Source organism: Chiloscyllium plagiosum, chromosome 28, assembly GCF_004010195.1.
Source record: "Chiloscyllium plagiosum isolate BGI_BamShark_2017 chromosome 28, ASM401019v2, whole genome shotgun sequence".
Classification (NCBI taxonomy): Eukaryota; Metazoa; Chordata; class Chondrichthyes; order Orectolobiformes; family Hemiscylliidae; genus Chiloscyllium; species Chiloscyllium plagiosum.
This window is the reverse complement of record NC_057737.1, coordinates 6,660,759-6,681,255: the sequence shown is the minus strand read 5'-3', so window position 1 is coordinate 6,681,255 and position 20,497 is coordinate 6,660,759. Positions and strand designations below refer to the sequence as shown.

Here is a 20,497-nt window from a genome sequence, read left to right as displayed (position 1 = left end):
TTATTTCCCTTCCTATTTGAAATCAATAATCATGGTTCTGTTGGAAGAGTGGGAAATGGAAACTCGGGTCAGAATTTAACAGGCCCCAATTGAGCAAGTTTGAGACCTCACTAGGGATGGAGCTGGTAAAATTACTTGGGTATCCTTCCGAATACCCAATCCTGACTTGTTTACAGCTTTACAGGGTGAAGGTGAGATGCAGAGCAGCCCATCTACCTTTATCCCTGCCCCAGTTGGTACCTGTAATGACTAAATAATGGTTGCATCCAGTCCACCCTTAATTTTGAGCAATTATGGCAAAGGCTGGCAGGTTACCAACCTGGAATGTGAAAGACTAGGGGAGGTGTGTATGGTTGTGCCTTTTTAAAAAAAAATTCAGAGAGATGTGGGCTAGGCAGTTGTTAACTCTCAGTGTGCGTCTGCATTATTCTATAGACTGGATTAGTTATGTTTAGAATTGTGTTCATTCTGCAGAGTCTATTAAAATCCCTACAAGTATAAAATGTCACTAAAACTGAAGTAACCAGGTTTCTTATAATCAAATTGGAAATGAACACCTGTTAGGTATTTAGTAGCATTGAATCACTTTGCTACTTTCCCCTACTGTGATTACCCAGTATTTCATTATTGAACAAGGCTTGAAAGTTGCTTCTGTCTGCCTGTTCAGCTGGATATGAAATATCCTGTGGCATGATTGAATGCAAAGAAAAATATCTTCATTTCAGGCCTACGTTTATTTCAGATGAAGCTATCAAAATGGGATTACTTGGTTGTTAATCTCATTGTTGTTTTGTGGATTGGTTGGTTGGTTATATTTGCCTACATAACAAATGACTACACATGTGACTGTCACCTAAGTCACTTTAGAATATTCTAAGAATGTAAATGGTGACGTACAAATGCAAGTTATTTACCTCATATACAGTTTTTATTGCAAGATGGCTCATATTTCACAATCATTTACTCTAGCGAAATTGCCTGCAAGTATCACTGAATCTTTGAAGTGATTCAATTTCCTGTTAGACTGGCATTATTACCTTGCTACTAATTTTGGCACTAAACCATGATTAATTGCCTGAGTCTTAGTGAAATTGTGAATATCAGTTTAAATTATGATTTCATTTAACATTGATTTCATACCTCTGATTTCTCTCGACATCTAAAATCTGTTCACGTTGATCAATATTTCATTTGGCTAACCCATCAATTTTAGAAATGCTAGACTCTATTAATCACTCGTCTGTCTGAATGTTCCAGGTACCAGGTGCGTGCTCCTACATTCTTCCAGAAGTGCCGCGATCAAAATTGGTACATCAGCCAACTTGAGGTGGCTCAGACAGGTTACATTCAGCAAGTCAACAATCTCAAAGAGGTCAGTATCTATAATCAATCTTCACACTCCAGTCAAATAGGAATTTAAATGATACAGGTTGACATTTTGACTGGATCAAACCTCGATGACTAGCATTTTTCCTGCATATATTGTACACCACCTCCTTATTTAGCTGCTTTCACAGTCCTCAGAAGCATTCAATTAATAGCCAGCTCCCTGAATCATTGGTCACAGCACAGAGTAGCTATCATTGTTGATATCAGTATTTTCTCACCTGTCTTCTTATGTGCTTTGTTTCTTTTGACATTGTAGCAATTTTGGGGGAAAAAAAGGTAACAAATGATTTCATGTAATAGCCTGTTTTAAAAAAACATTTAAGTTCATATGTGGTTTTATAAGGATTTTAAAATGACACTTGTGTTATTCGTAGTGTGTTTTACTTGTATTACAATTTCTTTTGACATTTTGCACCAGCTGTGTTTTCCTCAACCTGGAGGAAACAAAGCTGTTAGTTAATTGTTTTTTTTCTGGACGGAAGTGATGGACCATATTTTGCTGTAGGAGGGAATATAATGGCATCTGTCATTAGTTAGATTTGCTTTTACATTCTTGGATTTTAAAATGATTCAATATGACATATTGCTGGAAGCATGAGCTAATAATGATGCAGTGAGACAAATAGTGCATCTGACACCTGAGTGAACAGGACTAGCAGCTGTACATACTCACCAATCTGATTTGAAGAATTATGAAATTACCAGTTGAGGAATGAGAAGGAAAATATAACTGAGTTGGTGAAGTTGACATGAAATTGGATACAAAAGGAGAAGTGGAGATAGGGAAAGAACAATTGAATAAGATGGAAGAAAAATGTCTCAGCAAGATGGCAGCGATTCATTAGAACTGCCATGGACAGCTCTGCCTAACACCCAAGGCATATTGGTATTTTTTTCCATCCCTGGCTAACTCCTATGAGAGAGTTGTTCATTTAATGCCTTGGGAAAACATATTTGTTAATATTTGAGAGTGGGAAAGATGCCGAAGGGAAAGGGAGCGAGCAAGCAGCATCGGGCACGTTAGAGGTTGCAACTGGGGATGGGCGGAGTGCTTACTATCAGCGTTCCAAAAAGACCATTCCCTAAATGACTCCCTCATCAGGTCCACAACCCCCACTAGCCCACTCCACGCTTCTGGCACCTTTCCCTTCCAACACAGGAATTACAAAACCTGCACCCACACCACTCCCCTCACCTCAATCCAAGGGACCTTTCCACATCTGTCAGAAATTCATCTGTACCTCTCCCAGTGTCATCTACTGCACCCGGTGTAGTCTCCTCTACATCCTTCTTGCGGATTGTTTCAGAGAACATCTCTGGGACACCCGCACCCACCAACCCCACTGCCCCGTGGCCGAACATTTCAACTCCCCCTCCCACTCCGTCAAGGACATGCAGGTCCTGGACCACTTCCACTGCCAAACTGTTACCACGGAACACCTCATGTTCCATCTTGGGACCCTGCAACCACATGGGATGAATGTAAATTTCAACAGCTTCCTTATTCCTCACCCCCTCCTCCCCCCACCCCCAACCTATCCCCATCTCCCTCCCCTTCATTCACCAATCGCTTTCCCAGCTACGTCCCCCAACCCCACCCCCTCCCATTTATCTCTCATTCCCAATCTACAAGCCTCGTTCCTAATGAAGGGCTTATGCCCGAAATGTCAATTCTCCTGTTCCATGGTTGTTCCTTACCCAGCTGTGCTTTTCCAGCTGTGCTTTTTGACTTTGTCTTCTCTTGGGTTGTAAAATTATGGGTTGTAAAATTGGGAACATAGCAATTTCTGATCAAGCAGCGGTGTATTTGGAGTTTTTGACTATCAACTCCGGTATGGCTAGTAGTCAAGGCCTTGCAAAATGTGCAACTCCCTCAGCAGCTTTCAGCCGCATCTCTGTCGTTTCTGGCTAGCCGAATACGTAATAGCTAATCCCCTAGCAAAGGCCTTAGCAGTCTCCCATAGCATAGATTGACTACTAGCCATGCCGGAGAACTCCTGAAACTCCCTCAAAAAGTATTCTACAAATTTGGAATCCTTGAGGAGGAAAGGATCCAGTTGGCAATGCCGTGAATCTAACCCCTCACTCTTGGCCTTCCTGTCCAAATATACCGCTACATGATCAGAAATAGCTATGTTCCAAATTTTATAACCCATAATTGAATCCAGAAGGGTTGAGGGAGCCAGAAAAAGATTAATCCTCGAGTGACATGTGGATTTGAAAAAAGGTGAAGTCCCTGCCAATAAGGTGAAGACATCCCCAAATGTTCACCAACCCCAACTCCTTGCATAAGTCAGTCATTTGCTTGGCCTGCAAAGAAATAGTTGGGGGCCCACTAGGCATCCTGCCCACTGCCGGATCCAAAAAACAATTGAAATCCCCTGCTATAATAATGTCCCATGTTCCAAAGACACTCAGTTTAGAGAAGGCACTAATCAAAAATTTGAGGGGATGCACCAGGAGGCAATAGACATTTAAAATGCCATATTCCTCCCCATGTATCAGGGCCTTAAGTATCACAAACCACTCTTGCTCATCTTTCAGTTGCTCGAATAGTGTGAACGGAAGATTTTTCTGGATAAGTATAGCCGCTCCCCTACTTGTAGTAGGAAAGGACGAAAATAATACCTGGTCATAGCCCCCCCTGTTGTAACTTCAGGTGTTGCCTATCATCAAGATGGATTTCATGCAACAAGGAGATATCAACCCTTTCCCTCTTAAGGCTGGAAAGAATTTTTTTCCTTTTAGTAGGCGAATGACTTCCCTTGATGTTCCAGGTGCACCATTTAACAAGACACCTAGCCATATCCCCTTTCAGAGACCCTTGAATACCCAGGGGGGAGAACACTGCTTGCAGTGCGCTGAACACAAGTAAATGGAGACTCACAGTGCCGTAAGATTGTTTATACAAAAACTATTCTAACATATCACTCCTATATCATGCCTACCACCATCTTTGAGAGAAACTAAAATTTCCCTCATTCTTAAGAAGGGGGAGGTTCCTGAGGATTATGTCTCATACAGGCCCATCTCTCTATTAAATTCAGATGTTGAGATTCTGTCTAAGATTTTGGCACTAAGATTAGAGAGGTGTTGTCCTATATTGTCAAAGAGAACCAGACAAGTTTTTAAGGGGTGGAAAGTCCTCTTAAAATATTAGAAGGTTGCTGAATATGATCCTAGTATGTCAGCAACAATCTCCAGGGGTTGGTGATTTCCTTAGATGCAGAGAAAGCATTTGACTGGGTGGAATGGCTGTATCTCTTTTATGTCTTAGAGCGGTTTGGGCTGGGTATGGTCTTTGCTGGGTGGGTGGAGGTTTTATATCGCCACCCTCTGGCCACAGTCATCGCCAACTGGGTGAAGTCTGGGAACTTTAGGATTGGCAGGGGTAGGCGTCAAGGCTGCCCTCTCTCACCATTGTTGTTTACGCTGGTGATAAGAGTCACTGGCAGAGGCCATTCATCAGAACATCCACATAACCGCTCCGGAAGAGGGATCGAGGGCACACAAGATTACAGTATATGCAGATAATGACCTTCTGATTTTATCGGACCCGATGATCTCCGTACCCCATTTGATGCAATGTATTAATTCATTTGGGGCTTTTTCAGGATATAAGATCAATTTTGCAAAGTTGGAGGCTATGCCTTTGGGGGAACTTAAGGAAGTGCCAGAGGTTGAAGGTGGCCCTAGGTTCTGCTTTAAATGGCCACGGGTGGGTTTCCGATACCTAGGTGTTGTTATTAATCCCGTGTTTGATCGGTTATTTCGGACTAACTTTGTTCACCTGCTTGACAATATTAGGTGGGATCTCCAGAGATGGGAGGCTCTTCCAATTTTGTGATTGGGCCGACTAGCCCTTTTTAGATGAATGTCCTCCCTCATTTGCTTTATCCCATGCGTATGCTCCCTATAATGTTTCCCAGGTTAACGCTGCGGAAACGTATGGATTGGTTTAGTTCTTTCGTTTGGCATCGTAGTGGCCCCTCATCAAACATAGTAAATTGCACTTACCTCCTGATGTCTGGGAAATCAACTCCTCCCCCTCCTTGAGGCATCAGTTGAGTCCCCTGCTGTCCTTTATGTGCGATTGGGTAGGTAACGATCCAGGCTTAGTATGGCGGGATATCGAGGCCTCCCAGGCAAAGTGCCCTCTTATTAACCTCTTGCTCATGGATAAGATGAGGACAGTTATGGACTACTGCCGGAACCCCATTGCTATTAGTACAGTCAAGGCCTGGAGGGCAATGCATCAGAGTGAGGGTTGTTTATCCAAGACTTCGCCACTTACGCCTATAGTTGGTATGCCGGGGTTCTGACCAGGAATGATGGACTCAGGGTTCAGACTGTGGGTAGCGAGAGGAGTTTCTAGTTTGGGAGACTTGTTTGAGGAGGAGGTTATGATGTCTTTCGAGCAATTGAGCTGCAAATATGGGCTGCCCAGTAGAGATCTTTACCGTTCTTTTCAGGTTAGGGATTTCATTCAGAATAAGATTACGCTTCTCACTAAGCCCTATAAGCCCGATACAGAGAAGTTGTTGCTACGTGCCGCAAGCATCCTTTCGGTTAGTGCCCTCTATCGCCTACTGGTTGGTAGAGTCTGATAGGATATCCAGGATATTTAACCAGGATAGAGAGACCGAGATGTACAGCACGGAAACAGACCCTTCGGTCCAACCCGTCCATGCCAACCAGTTATCCCAACCCAACCCAATCTAGTCCCACCTGCCAGCACCCGGCCCATATCCCTCCAAATCCTTCCTATTTGTATACCCATCCAAATGCCTTTTAAATGTTGCCAAGATATGAAGTCTGGGAGCAAGAGCTAGAAGTGGAGATCTCTTCTGAAACCTAGGGGGACATATGGGAGAACACGCCAAAGATCTCAATCTGTAATAGTCATACGCTATGCAGTTAAAAGTTCTGCACAGGATTCATTTGGCACTGGATCACCTTTTTTTAAAAAGGGGCATCTCCAAAGTGCCCCAAATGTAAAATAAATGTAGGTACTCTTACTCGTTGCTTCTGGACATGCTACAGGCTCCGTGTTTATTGGAGCGCTGTGGCAAGAGAGATAAGGAGCGTATTGAGGACCGAAGTTACAAATAGACCTGACATCTCTCCTTCTCGGTTTACCGAATTTATCATCTTTAGACTGGCATGAGAAGAAACTATTTAATATTCTTTTTTACTGTGCATAGAAGAATATTCTGATGGATTGGGAGTCCGAGAACCCACCGGGCTTGTTGGGATGGCGGAAATTAATTATGGAGCACATTCCCTTGGATCTTTTCACAAAATGGTGCACCACGCAACAGACCTTTTTTTTTTAATTAGACATGGCAGCCCTTTTAGAGTTATTTGGACACAGATTTGTCTGCTATCTTAACTAGGGTGTCCATTTAACCAGAGAGAGATGTACAGCACGGAAACAGACCCTTCGGTCCAACCCGTCCATACCGACCAGTTATCCCAACCCAATCTAGTCCCACCTGCCAGCACCCGGCCCATATCCCTCCAAACCCTTCCTATTCGTATATCCATCCAAATGCCTTTTAAATGTTGCAATTGTGCAAACCTCCACCACTTCCTCTGACAGCTCATTCCATACATGCAGCACCCTATGCCCTCTAGTTCTGGACTCCCCGCAACCCAGGGAAAAGACTTTGTCCATTTATCCTATCCATGCCCCTCATAATCCTGGAAACCTCTATAAGGTCACCCCTCAGCCTCCCACACTCCAGGGAAAACAACCCCAGCCAGTTCAGCCTCTCCCTATAGCTCAAATCCTCCAATCCTGGCAACATCTTTGTAGATCTTTTCTGAACCCTTTCAAGTTTCACAACATCTTTCCGATAGGAAGGAGACCAGATCTGTCCATCCACAGCATTCCAACAGTGGCCTAACCAATGTCCTGTATAGCCGCAACATGACCTCCCAACTCCTGTACTCCATACTCTGACCAATAAAGGAAAGCATACCAAATGCTTTCTTCACTATCCTATCTGCCTGTGACTCCACTTTCAAAGAGCTATGTATCTGCACTCCAAGGTCTCTTTGTTCAGCAACACTCCCTAGGACCTTACCATGACGTGTAGAAGTCCTGCTAAGATTTGCTTTCCCAAAATGCAGCACCTTGCATTTTTTCCGAATTAAACTCCATCTGCCACTGCTCAGCCCATTGGCTCATCTGGTCAAGATCCTGTTGTAATCTGAGGTAATCTTCTTCGCTGTCCACTACACCTCCAATTTTGGTGTCATCTGCAAACTTATTAACTATACCTCTTATGCTCATATCCAAATTATTTATATAAATGACGATGCTGAGCCCTGGGCCCTGGAAGGGGGCTTCCTGAGTTAATACAGGTATATATAAACGCACCTGTTTTTTTTTGTTTAGGAGCTCTGTGCCAAGCATTGTTATTTTGTTTATATTATGCTTTTATGTGTTCATTTGTTTTCTTTTTTTAGTCACTTATTTATTGGTGTTGTTTTGCAGAGTGTTTGGTTTTGTTTTATAGGGTAGGTTAGTAGTAGTAAGTAGACAGTAGTTGTATTGTAATTTGTGATTTTCTTTTTATTCTCCTGGTATTTGTCATATTTTCCATAACTTTATATTTTTGTAAAGTCAAAAAAATCTTTTTTTGCTAATAAATATGCTTACAAAACAAAGATGGAAGAAAAATAAACAAAGCAAAAAAAAATGCAGCAAGTTCCCTCTTAAAGTTGTGACTGCATTCCTGAAAATCACAACTTTGATTCTATAGGAACTCATGTCACTTGATGTTGACATGAGTTAGCTTCCCTTGAGCCAGCCTTATTGGGGAAAAATATTGAAGCGTTATACCCTGTAAGTTGAAGTACTTTTCATTGTTAAATTTCTACATTGATAAATAATTTTTTTTTTTGTTTTCAAGTTGATTTTATTATCCAAGAAAAATATTGTTTACTTCTTGCCACCTTCCGATCCTGCTTCCCCTTTCATAACCCACTGCCTTCCTGAACTTCCGAGAATGCAGCTTTAGTCAATGCTGCCAGAGGTCTGTACCAGGACACCTTTACTCCTCAAGTTCCAGACTGCCTGCTTGAGCCACATTGTAGCTGCTGCCTGACAGCATCTTTTTGAGGGGCTGGAGCATCCCTTCTAGCTGGCTGCCTCTATCTAAAAGTTTGAATCATAAGGTAACTACAAACAGTAAATAATTTAAACACTGATTTTGCCCATTTGATACTGGTATACTTATTAGATCATTTAGAAACTTGTCTCCACTTTTTATAGTGGATGCATGAAAGTGGACGCATGAAACCATTTTAAAGTCAACAAGACTGGTAATGAGGAAACTTTAGGTGATTTGGATATTTTTACACTAATTTCTCGGGTTACGACGTTGGCCTTTAATAAATTCGAAAGCATAATCAGGAACCCTTTTTATCAGTGCGTGAGAGATATCAGTTGATCAATCAAATAGTGAAAATTCAAGTTGTCTTCTTTCCACACCACCACCCTGCTGCCATTCCTGTCCTCCCCTCCTCCTTTTCGAATCTCCTTCTTTTCTGCCCTCTTGTATTTTGTTGCTCTTTAATTTGAATAAAAGTAAATGTTACGCAAGTGAACAGTTTGGACACTACTATGCCAATCAAAATAACTAGTTTGCTTCATTTTTTTCCACTTTGCATAGATCTCTCATCCCTCTTCTCTGTGTTGGGGGAGGTGGTGAGGTGTGGAGGAACCTGAAGCATCTGTCTTATGCTTTCCTTGCTCTATAACTGGTTGCAAGGAAATGAGGAATGATTGGTCCATATTATATTGATAGGTAGGAAAACAAGTGTCTAACCTGCACTTTCAAATCTGCTAGATTGAATAACTGAGATCAGGAGTGCTTCAAGACATTTGTTGCTGTAAACCTACATTTGCCTTTCTGTGGTACTGCTTTGTGACCCATCAGACTTTTGGAAGCTTTGAGCTACTGCATACCACTATTTCTGTAGCTTAATTTTGATAGTATCCTCTTAGCATTGAACTTTATTTTCCCCACTTTAGTTTTAATTAATCTACTGTATATTTAGTTTCTGAACTACAGTTCACAGCTGCTAAACTCTTTGTTTCTGCTGTTTCTTAAAATTAAAAGCTTATAAGTCAACAATGTACCCTGATTGGTTGCTTTGGTGCTTGCAAAGTTTTTTTATTCCTTCATGGGATTTATGTTGCTGGCTAGCATCTTTATTGCCAATTTCAAGTTGTCCGTGAAAAGGTGGTGGCAAGCTGCCTTCTTGAACCACTCCACTTCATGTAGGTACATCCACAATGCCATTCGAGAAATCGTTCCAGGATTTTGACCCAGGAACAGTAAAGAGGGTGACAATGTTGTTCCAAGTAAGGATATATGGTTTAGAGGGCAATTTGCAGGCATTTATCTTCTGTACAAAGCACGTTTCAATCCAGGACCTATCAAAAGTTAGTGTTGCAGTATATTTTGTATTTGATGCACACAGCATCAGTCTTGGGGGGATTGAAACTTGAAGGTGCCAGATGGGGTGCCAGTCAAACAAGCTGCTTTGACCTGGATGATGATGAGTTTCTTGAGTGTTGGGTTAACGTAGTTGAAGCAAGTGAAGAGTATTCTATTACACTTCTGACTTGTCCCTTCAGATGGTGGAGACTCAGGCAAATTACTTACTGCAGAGTTCCTAGTCTATGACCTGCTCTTATAGCTAGTCCAATTTAGTTTCTGGTCAATGGGAATTCCTAGGAGCTAATAATGATGGAATCAATGATGATAATTGAATGTTAAGGGGAGTGTTTGGGTTCTCTCTTCTTGGCAATTGTCATTGCCTGGCACTCATGTGGTGTGCTCAACATAAGCAGCAGTGAAGGAATGGTTTGGTGTCTGAACACCTGAATGTTCTTTTGATGTCAGACCCTTTAGGACATTGCTGTGCCACTGAAACTTGAGGAAAATAGTGCAGGATATGCTTCTTTATCCGAATATAATTCTTATCGTATTTGAATCTGCTCTGGTGATTGTGGCAGGTGCTGGCACTGGACTGTAGGAGATTACCTAATTATCACTGGCAGGATAGATAACTAGTTCAGTTGAGTGATAGAGAAAGAACAATCAAATGGAGTTGTTTTGGGTTACCAATACCTCCAAATCTGGTTTGAGATTTTGAGAATTGATTGTCAAGTTAAACCAGATTTTACAGCATCTTGAGGCTGAAGGGACAGTTCCCACAGTTGTTTTGAACCTCAATTGTATCTTGGAAAGCAGATCAAAACAATCTTAAGATGTTTAGTTGTCACATGAGAAACTGGATTTACAAACATTAGAATATTTTGGTCCTTGCTTTTTAGAATAAGTTTACTGTAATGTCTTATTGAGTAGATATTTTTAGTTGGCCTGTTCAGTTATGTTTTGACACATGTCTAGAGCAAGTAGGGCCTGAACCCTAACCATTTCGCTCTGATACAAAGACAGTATTACAAGAGCTCCTCCTGGTTTATTGAGTTGACTTGATCAAATGATGCAACATCTTCATGACTGGCAGATTTATAGAATTTGCCCTAAGATAATAGCACTTGAAGTGGGAAAAGAGAAAGCGTTGCAGTTTGGCAGTGTGTGAGCAGCTCTTATCTCTGGATTATTTTGGAAATGTCGGCATTTCTCACTTTACACTGCAAAAACAAAAAGTTATTGTGACCTATTTTGTAGACTTGAAATGATTAAACTCCAGGCATTTCTCATGAAACTTTTCTCAAGTTAAGTAATTCTGCCAATCAATGCTGGATGAAGGAAGCAAACTCCAGATTAACTGCTTCCTTGTCCTGTTGTTTTAATCTTTGGTCTGTTGCAAAGAAAATCTTAACTATGATGAAATCCCCTTTCTTAAAAGATCAAAATGGGTTGCATGTAAGTTTTGTGTGTATTTAAAAGTAGCAATACTTGACAATTTTGACCCTAATTACTACTTGAATTCTAGACAACATCAATGATAAAAAGACTTTTTTTATTGCTAAATGTTGGGGATTTTCTCCTGGATTGCAGAGAACAGTTTCTTCAATATAAATTCACGTAGTATAACTTTGAGAGAACCCTTTCCGTCATGATATTTAATCCTATTTGTTCATGGATTAGCATCCTACCTCTTATTCATCTGCTTAATAAGATCAATAAAACACTTGGGTTAATAGAATCCAAGTGAGTTTGAATATGAAGTCTGCTTTATTGGAGATTAAAGTAGTGACCTTTGTTTTATTATGGTGATAAAATAGACCTAGTTTCTGTATGGTATCATTGAGGAATGAATGAGCTGACTTCATTAGCTTGATTAGAATTCTAGCTTTCTAAACAAGTACAGTAACAGAGTTTGCTGGAAAAGCTCAGCAGGTCTGCAGCATCTGTCATCTTCCGAGTTCTGAAGTAGGGTCACTGGACATGAAGCATTAACTCGGCTGCCTCTCCACAGATGCTGCCAACCCCAGCATGGGGGTGGCACTGCTGCCTCACCAGGTCAGGGACCCAGATTTGATTCCACCCTCGGGCGACTCTACACATTCTCCCCGTGTCTGCTGGTTTCCTCTGGGTTGCTCCAGTTTCCTCCCTCAGTCCAAAGATGTGCAAATAAGGTGGATTACTCATGGGAAATGTGGGGTTGTAGAAGAGGGGTGTGGGTCGATGTGGACTTAATGGGCCGAATAGCCTGCTTTCACACTGTAGGGATTCTATAATTCTATGAGAATCTGCTGAGTTTTTTCCAGAAATTTCTGTTTTTGTTTTCCAGCATCCATAGTTCTTTTGTTTTTTTTTACCCCAAGTACATGAATTGTGATGTTCCTTTTAATGTTCTTTAGTACAGCTCTATGTAAAATAAAAATCTTAACATTTGAAAGAAATCATCCCAAGGTAACAACATTTGTGTATTTAATTGAGAAAGGAAAGCACCTGTTAATTCATTCTGTGCTTTGGAAAATTTTGGTCTTTAAAAACATTTCTTCTTGTCTTTATCTTCTTCCCTGTCCGTACCCTATACTCTTCAGCGATTGGCCATTGAACTTTCACGTAACAGGACAGCACAAAGTTTATCGCCACCCGACACACGCTTGAGTCCACAAACTAATGATTGCTTAGACACAAGGACAAAAAAGCTTGTTCATAATGAAGATTTACCAGCAGAGGGAGCATGTTCGGTATTGCCGAACAACCAGGTGAAAGAGGAGGATGAAGAGGACAAGACCGTGCAGGATGACTCCAATGTAAATGGTTTTATTACGAGTACAGCCTTGTTCTACTTTTCATATCTGTTTTAAAAATAGTGTGTAGAACCTTTCAATCTTAAGTTTTTATTTGTAAAACTTTAAACAGAATTTCAAGAAAATATATTGTGACCTCTTCAAAATCCTAAAAATCTCAAACATTGCCTGCCATTCGCTTCCAGAAGAGTAAGTGTAATTGCCTTAGTCATTTGTGCTGCATCTATTGCATAACTTGCCAATTCTACATTTCTGCACATTTTTAGGACATTGAGAATCTGGCCCATGTATTTTCCTTTTTTTAATTGTATGGCAAATAAGCATTTGTATTATTTTTAAATAGATGAAATGTGCATACCTGCAGTAGCTCCTTTTAGGCAGTGTATCAACTGGTTGGTGACATACTTCTGCTCTGCTGCAGTCGGTTTGGAGATGATTGACTGAATCCATTTCATGATCTGCAAACTCTGCCACATGTAGGGCAAGTAGTGCTCAGATGGTTGGATAGGCAGGTTATTTGGAACTTCATATCCCTCAGGCACCACTTCATCTCTGTGTGTTGCTCTTGAAATCTTTCTCTGGTGCCTTCCTGAATTAATTTTGAACAGCCCCAAACTTGAGTTGGTAGGAATGTTTGATCTCTTCAGAGTTGCTTTGAGCATGACCCTGAATAGTTTGCCCTGTTTTTACCATGTCAGAATTCCCCACTGGAAGTTATTTTGGGAGTTTGGTTTTGGGAATGTGAACATTATATCCCACTTGCATGTTCGTTTGGGAGAGATGGGCCCACCTTTCTTGCCACTGGAATTGAGGGTAGGAGAAAGGGGATTTGTGATGGTGCTACTTCTCTAGAGCTTTGGGGATCCCATTTGTAGTTGTCCAAGTCTCCAAAACATGGAGGTACATTGAATTGTTACTGTCCAGAAAACCATGACCTTAGTCTTAGGTTTGAGACGCTGATCTTCGAATATTCTGTTTCTCAGTCAGCTGAAGTCAATTTGGCACATTAAAAACAATGGTGAATTTTGATACTATGATTGTCTTCCAGGACATGGAAGGTGGCCCATGTTTCCTAGGACCTTCCCATTGATCTGGATTGATGGAGGGAGGGATTGTGGGGGGGACATGGCTGGAAGAAAATTTAGTGTTCGGTGTATTTAGTGAGAGAGGCCTTTTGTTAGTTTTTATGCTTCTGGTATTCTAACAACAGAACATTAGTCGGTTTGCTCTCAGGGCACTATGCACCTTCAAAGTAATGAAGTCCCCTTGAGTTTGGAGTGTCAATTGGATCAACACAGTGTCGTGGTTCAGTTGATCATGTGTAACAGTTCACTTCTGTTCTCAAGTTGTTTAAGCTTTGCTTTCTCTTCTGCTTAAAAAAACTTACTTGGTTCCACAACGAGTGATTGTAGGTGATGTAGGACTGACCACTAAATGGGGTTATTTTGGAGGAATGTCCTGCTCAGACAACCCACCTCAATGGAATTCATCCATACACCCTACGTGTCATGAGATCCTTTTTCTGATGAGTGATCGTGAATATCATTTTCATTGCTGTGCACATTTCAAAACGTAAGTTGTGTCCCTACAGTTAGTGAAACATTAGATATGTAGTTGAAATGTTAATTCCTTTTCTAAGTGCTTTTACTTAATGTAACATTTTTCTTTGTTTAGCATGATCTGTCTGATGGTGATTTGGACATAGAATGCCTCACTGTGGACGATGAATTGATCCAACTTGATGGCAGCAGCTCATCTGCTAGTTCCACAGCAACCAGTAATACAGAGGAAAATGACATTGATGAGGAGACTATGTTAGTATTGTCGTGCAATCTCCTACTTATCTATTTTATGTCTACTAACGCGATTTATGCTCAACGTACGTTTCAAATTTAAAAATCATTAATTTAAGTAAAGGAGACTTTGATTTATCAGGCCTCCATTAGCTGTAACACACAGAAATTCAACTGATTCCATTTCATTGTCCTTTATATTCCTGCAATTTTTTTCTCCCTCAGTATTTATTCACTTCCCTTTCAATGTTTGCGACAGAACCAGTTTCCACCATTCTCTTACTGTTTTCCAATTCCTAACCAGTCTTATGTAAATCAGAGTTCTTTTTCCCCTCGTTGCCCATCTGCTCTTTTGCCCATTTGTTGTTTATTTACTCTTCAGCCGTGGAGAAATTTTCTCCTTATTTGCTGTATAAACCTGCATGATTTTTTTTTCAAATTCACTCACTGAATGTTTGCTTCGCTGTCTGGACCAGCATTTATTACCTATCCCTAGTTGCCCGTGAGAAGGTAGTGGTGAATTGCTACAATGCCAATAGGGACGGAATATCTGGATTTTGACCCAATAACACTGAAGGAACAGTGCATTATTTACATACCTGGATTGTGAGTGGCTTAGAAAGGAACTTGCAAGTGACAGTGTTCTCGTGCTTTTTCTGCCAATGTCTTTTTAAACAGTTGTGTGTTTGGAAGATGCTGCCTAAGGAGCTTTGACATCTTGTTGATAGTACAAAATCTGCTACTGAGCATCAGTGCTGAAGGGACAGGATGTGGTGCCAATCAAATGGGCTGCTTTGTCCTGGATGGCATCAAACATTGTGTATGTTATCAGAGCTGTGCTCATCCAGGCAAGCGAAGAGTATTCCATCTCACTCCTAACTTATAGCTTGTCGATGCTAGACAGGTTTTGGAGAGACAGGAGATGAGTTACTTGCTGCAAGATCCCTAGACTCTGACTTACCTTTCTAGCCACAGTGACTATTATGGTTTGTGTGACTGGGCAAGTTCAGTTTCTGGTCAGTGGTAATGCCCAGGATGATAACTCTAAATTCTTCTCTCTTGGAACCATGCTAGTAAATCTCCTCTTTAACCTCTTGAGTTTGTTTCAGAGCACGATACCTAGAATTAGGTACAACGTTCAAACTGGGAATGAGCTAATATGTTGCACAAGTTCATTATAACTTGCTTTTGGCCAGAGGTCTTGTTCCTAATTTAATTACAGGAACATTACTGGAGAGATTTGGACCCTTCTTTGATGCCTCTTGTGCAGTACAAAGACACACCTTTGTGGTACTTGGACAAGGTGCTTGACAGCTACCACACCTCAAATTCACACTCTGCTTGAACCAATCCTTTGAGCAGACTAGAGGAGAATTTTCAACTAAGTCATCAGAGTGGTGATCCCTTACTATGTTCCTGATCTCTGAAGTACTGCGGTTGATTTACTTCGAAGGGAAATGAATGATGGGAAACTTTGCTCAAACACGCTACACATTCTGGTGACCAATTTAAGTAGCAGTCATCCTTCTTGGCAAGAATAAATTTTTACGAAAGTTATTTTGGTTTTGTTTAATTTACGAGCTGGCAGAGAAGATTCCAAACATAGCCATTGTCACATGCTGACATTATAGTACCTAAAATATTGGATCACATAGTGGTTACTAAGATAAATATTTCTTAAGAACATTCAACCTGAAATTTTGCAAAAATGGTTTCTGAGGAAACTTTTTACATATTTTGATCATAGATGTGCCTTGGTCCTCTGGTCCTCTTCCTGCAGGTTATAAGACTATATAAGACTAAGGGGTCTCACTTTTAAGATGGAGATGTGGTGAATCTTTTTTTTCTGATGGTCATTAGCATGTGGAATTCTCCAACAGTGGAGGCTAAGTTATTGAATTTATTCAAGGCTGATTGGACAGATCTTTGGTTGATGGGCGAGAGGCTAGGGCTCTGGAGGGTGGGGTCAGACAAGAAGGTGAAGTTCACATCACAACCACAGCACCTATTATCTTACTGAATAATGGAATGGGCTCGAATGTCAAATGGTCTATTCCTGTTTCTAAGTCGTGTGATCCTGTATTGAATTAAGCTCAAACAGTAGCCAAAAGCTCCCAAAATTTATCCCGGTTGAATTAGCTTTTTAAGCTTTACTTTTTCAGGTCTGGAGAGAATGATGTTGAATACAGCAACAATATGGATCTGGAGGAAGGAGAGTTGGATGATTCAGCTGGAGCTTCCGGTAAGTCTGTGATTGAGGATATTTGAAATACCTTGTGTTTTGGTTGGAGGTGGGGATCAATTATTCTTTGCCATTGAGTATCTGACTTCATTAAGTATCATTCCCCATTCTCCCATTTTAAAGTTCAGCATGGTGGAAAATAATCCTATCAGGAATGAAGCATCAATTATTTTTCATCAAGTCGACCAAGGTTTATATTCGAGATGAATTAGACGTACAGTCCACAGGAACGGAGTGAACCATTTTACTCGTCAAACTTGTTCAGCAATTTGGTTAAATCATGTCTGACATTATTAATCTGCCTTGGTTCTTTTGGTCTCGATATTCTTGCTTGTGAGAAATATTATCAGTCTCCAGTACTAAACTTTTCTGTTGACCACCTCTTAATTGTAACTGTTATTTTGCAAGGGAGAGTTCGTGATTTCCATTACCCGTTTGAATGAAGAGGTGTTTCCTGACATGCTTGAATGGGCTAGCTCAAATTTTATGTTTGTTCCCATTTTGTTCTGAACTTCCCCCATTGAAAGATATGATTTAACTCTCATGTCTCAGGTTTTTATCCTCATCCTCATCATCTTCCTCCATTGTGAGGAGCAATTACAAAGTAGTCATTTAACAAGACTGCAACTTTCCTCTCTTGCAAATGGTGATTTAGATCCCCATTCTGTATGTCCTGTATGATTGATCCTCAAACAGTTAAGCTTGGGTTAAGTAGGATTGACAGCTCCTTCATTTTCTCCTTTGTGGAAGCCTCTTCCTAACCCTTCAGTCGAATTCTGAAAGGTTGGAAAAACCAAAAAGGGCTGAATTAATGAATAAGGAGGAAACCTTCTTTCTAAAAACCTCTCATTTGTGTCCGTATTTATCATTTTGACCGTTTTTAGCATTCCTACAAATTCTAGCCAGCTCTGCAAATGGGACTTGCTGTGCAGTGATTTTTTTTTTAAAATATATTGGGGTATCCATGCCCCCTATGTAATTACTAGTGATGCTTTAGTGTGAGGCTTATACAATTTGCTGCCACTTGGCATAGAAGGTAACAATCTGTCTTTGGGTGTCTCATCAGAGATAAATAAAAAATGATTAGAGAAGCAAATTTATCTCTTCAGAAAAACAAAAGAAAATTAATGAGTCCACCAATGATGTAATTATACCATTGTTATCCTTGAAATAGAGAGGAAGAAACTGCGCACATTGAAAATGTTGAACTAAAAACTAAACATAGTGTAAACGCAAGGCAAGTTCACCACCTTTTGTCAGAAGTTTGGGTTTCGGGTATGGATCCTTTTCTGAAAATGGGCTCTGAGATGGCTGAGCTCTTTGGTGCAAATAACAAATGAGAAAGGAATACAGCTGGGAATGCCCAAATAAAAATTTTGTCCCAACAACCATACTTCTGCTTCAGAGGCTTTATTGTCAATCCATCTATATGTGGTTATTTCATATCAGTGTGGTGAAACATTATACATATAACAAACTCTTGGTGTTGTGAATAGATTGTCATATTGCTTGGATAGTTTTAACAGCTTGAATTTATCCTGTTTGGTGGAAGTTAGAAGCCGTAACTAATGCTATCGTGTTTTCCTTTCAAAAAATCAGATTTCTTTTCTCCCCTCTTTCTATTGTTTCTTGCATATTTTTGCATTAATTATAATTTTGATTTTCTTTGCCACAGGAGGGCTGAGCAACCGCAGCAGGTCCTCAAGAAGGGGCATGGGCAGTCTAGCATCTGCAGCCAGCTGCAGTCTACTCGACATTGACCCAGTTATTCTCATACAGCTATTGGACCTGAAGGACCGGAGTAGTATGGAAAACTTGTGGGGCCTTCAACCACGCCCACCAGCTTCCCTCCTGCACTCTGCAGGTATCATGCTCAATCTGTAATTTATAACGTAATGCAATGTGTGCAATACTTAAGACGTTTCAGTTAAAACTCTGAAATTAGGGGCCATAAATACAAGATAGTCAACAATAAATCCAGTTGGGAAATTCAATTGGAGCTTTTTCTTTGCTTGAAAATGGTCAGAATTTGGAACGGTAACCCATGTGGATAAATTCATACAGGAGAAAGGAATGAAAGGTTTTGCTAATACGATTAGGTGAAGTTGGGAGGGCGAAGCATTAACATAGAACGCATTTGTTGAAACGTCTGTGTTTGTGCTGTCAATTCAGAGTTATACTACTTAATTCCAAAACATGGTCCCACCTCAAGCCCAGAACTGAGGAGTTCAGCTACTTAAACGTCATGGAGAACTTCTCAACACCATGTGAAGGTTTATATATAAAAATAATTCTGCACTTGTGGTGGTTGATAGAAGCTGTAGTATTTGGCCCAAAGCCAAATCTTCTGAGGTTCTTGACATCTGATGATGTAGTTGTTGTATAAGAAATGCATCATTGATGCAATTTAAATTTCCTAAAGGTTTGGCAATGATTAGTAAAGTCTGATTGTTCTTTCATTGCCTTTGTCTTCAAAGTACCTGTATTACTTTGTACTTGGGGTGATTGTATGGCAGACTGCAGCATGGATTTGTAAACTTTAGATTAGTGTGTGCAACTCTTCCTGTAGCTCCTCTGAACCAACTGTTCCCTCTCTAATTTGAGTATGTTATTCCATCTAGCTGCTTAGAGTCCATGGTTCAGATAGTACAATATTCCTTCATGACTCCAAGCATCTCTTTGGCTCTCCCTTCATCTACGGGACTAGGCAAAGAGAATACTTCACCAATGCTCCTAAAAAAGCTTGGACTGTCTGTGGTAAAAAGCATTACAGGCAGTCCCTGGGATATAAACTGGTTCTGTTCTGGAGTCCATTCACAAGTCAATTTGTGCACAAGTCAAAACAAGGCAGGGCTACATAAAGCTGTTCGTAAGTACAGGAGATGTTCGTGTGTTGGGTCTTTAAAGTTACACCCCTCTATGGGATCGCATTCGTAAATCAGATGTTGATAAATTAGGGATCTGTTGTATGTAAAATGTTACAGCACAATAAGAAGTAATTGCCTATCTTTCCCTTACATGCACCTTTGCTATTAACATTTCTACTTCTATTACTATCAAATCCTTTCAAAATTTCAAAGATATTCATTTGGTAAAACCTCAGCTGTTTCCTTTAGAGAGAAGGGAGCCATTGCCTGTTCAAGTACTCCTGATAGTCATGTATGTATAGATTATAAACTCAGCACCAGAGAGTTCTCCTTTGATACTTTGGGTCCCAACTTTCTGGGGTAATGAACCAGGCCAGGTGCTAGAATTAGAGGTAGGTGAGCACTTTGGGGACAGTGACCACAATTCGGTGACTTTTACTCTAGTGATGGAGAGGGATAAGTGTGCACTACAGGGCAAGAGTTATAGATGGGGGCAGGGAAATTATGATGCTGTGAGGCATGACTTAGGATGTGTGGCCTGGAAAAGTAAGCTTCAAGGCAAGGGCATAATTGATATGTGGAGCTTGTTCAAGGAGCAACGATTGAGTGTCCTTGATAAGTATGTGCCCGTCAGGCAGGGAGGAAAGGGTCCTGTGAGGGAGCCGTGGTTTAATAAGGAATTGGAATCCCTTGTTAAAGGGAAGAGGGCGGCCTATGTAAAGATGACGCGTGAAGGTTCAATTGGGGCGATTGAGAGTTATAAGGTAACCAGGAAGGACCTGAAGAGAGAGCTAAGAGCAGCAAGGAGGGGACATGAAAGGTCCTTAGTTGGTAGGATCAGGGAAAACCCTAAGGCTTTCTATAGGTATGTTAGGAATAAAAGAATCACTAGGGTAGGAATAGGTCCAGTAAAGGATAGTAGTGGGAAGTTGCGTGTGGAAGCGGAAGAGATTGG

General features: G+C 40.7%; 1 protein-coding gene across 3 annotated transcripts in view; it reads left to right on the top strand.

The window, feature by feature from the left end:
* Positions 1-20,497, top strand: part of trim37 (tripartite motif containing 37) — a 103,636-nt gene that overhangs the window by 58,724 nt on the left and 24,415 nt on the right. For all 3 annotated transcript variants that reach the window (XM_043718165.1, XM_043718163.1, XM_043718164.1), the window contains 5 exons: positions 1,258-1,372; positions 12,428-12,643; positions 14,315-14,454; positions 16,596-16,675; positions 18,351-18,539. In XM_043718165.1, the coding sequence (XP_043574100.1) occupies positions 1,258-1,372; positions 12,428-12,643; positions 14,315-14,454; positions 16,596-16,675; positions 18,351-18,539 (740 nt within the window). The remainder of the gene's footprint in view (positions 1-1,257; positions 1,373-12,427; positions 12,644-14,314; positions 14,455-16,595; positions 16,676-18,350; positions 18,540-20,497) is intronic.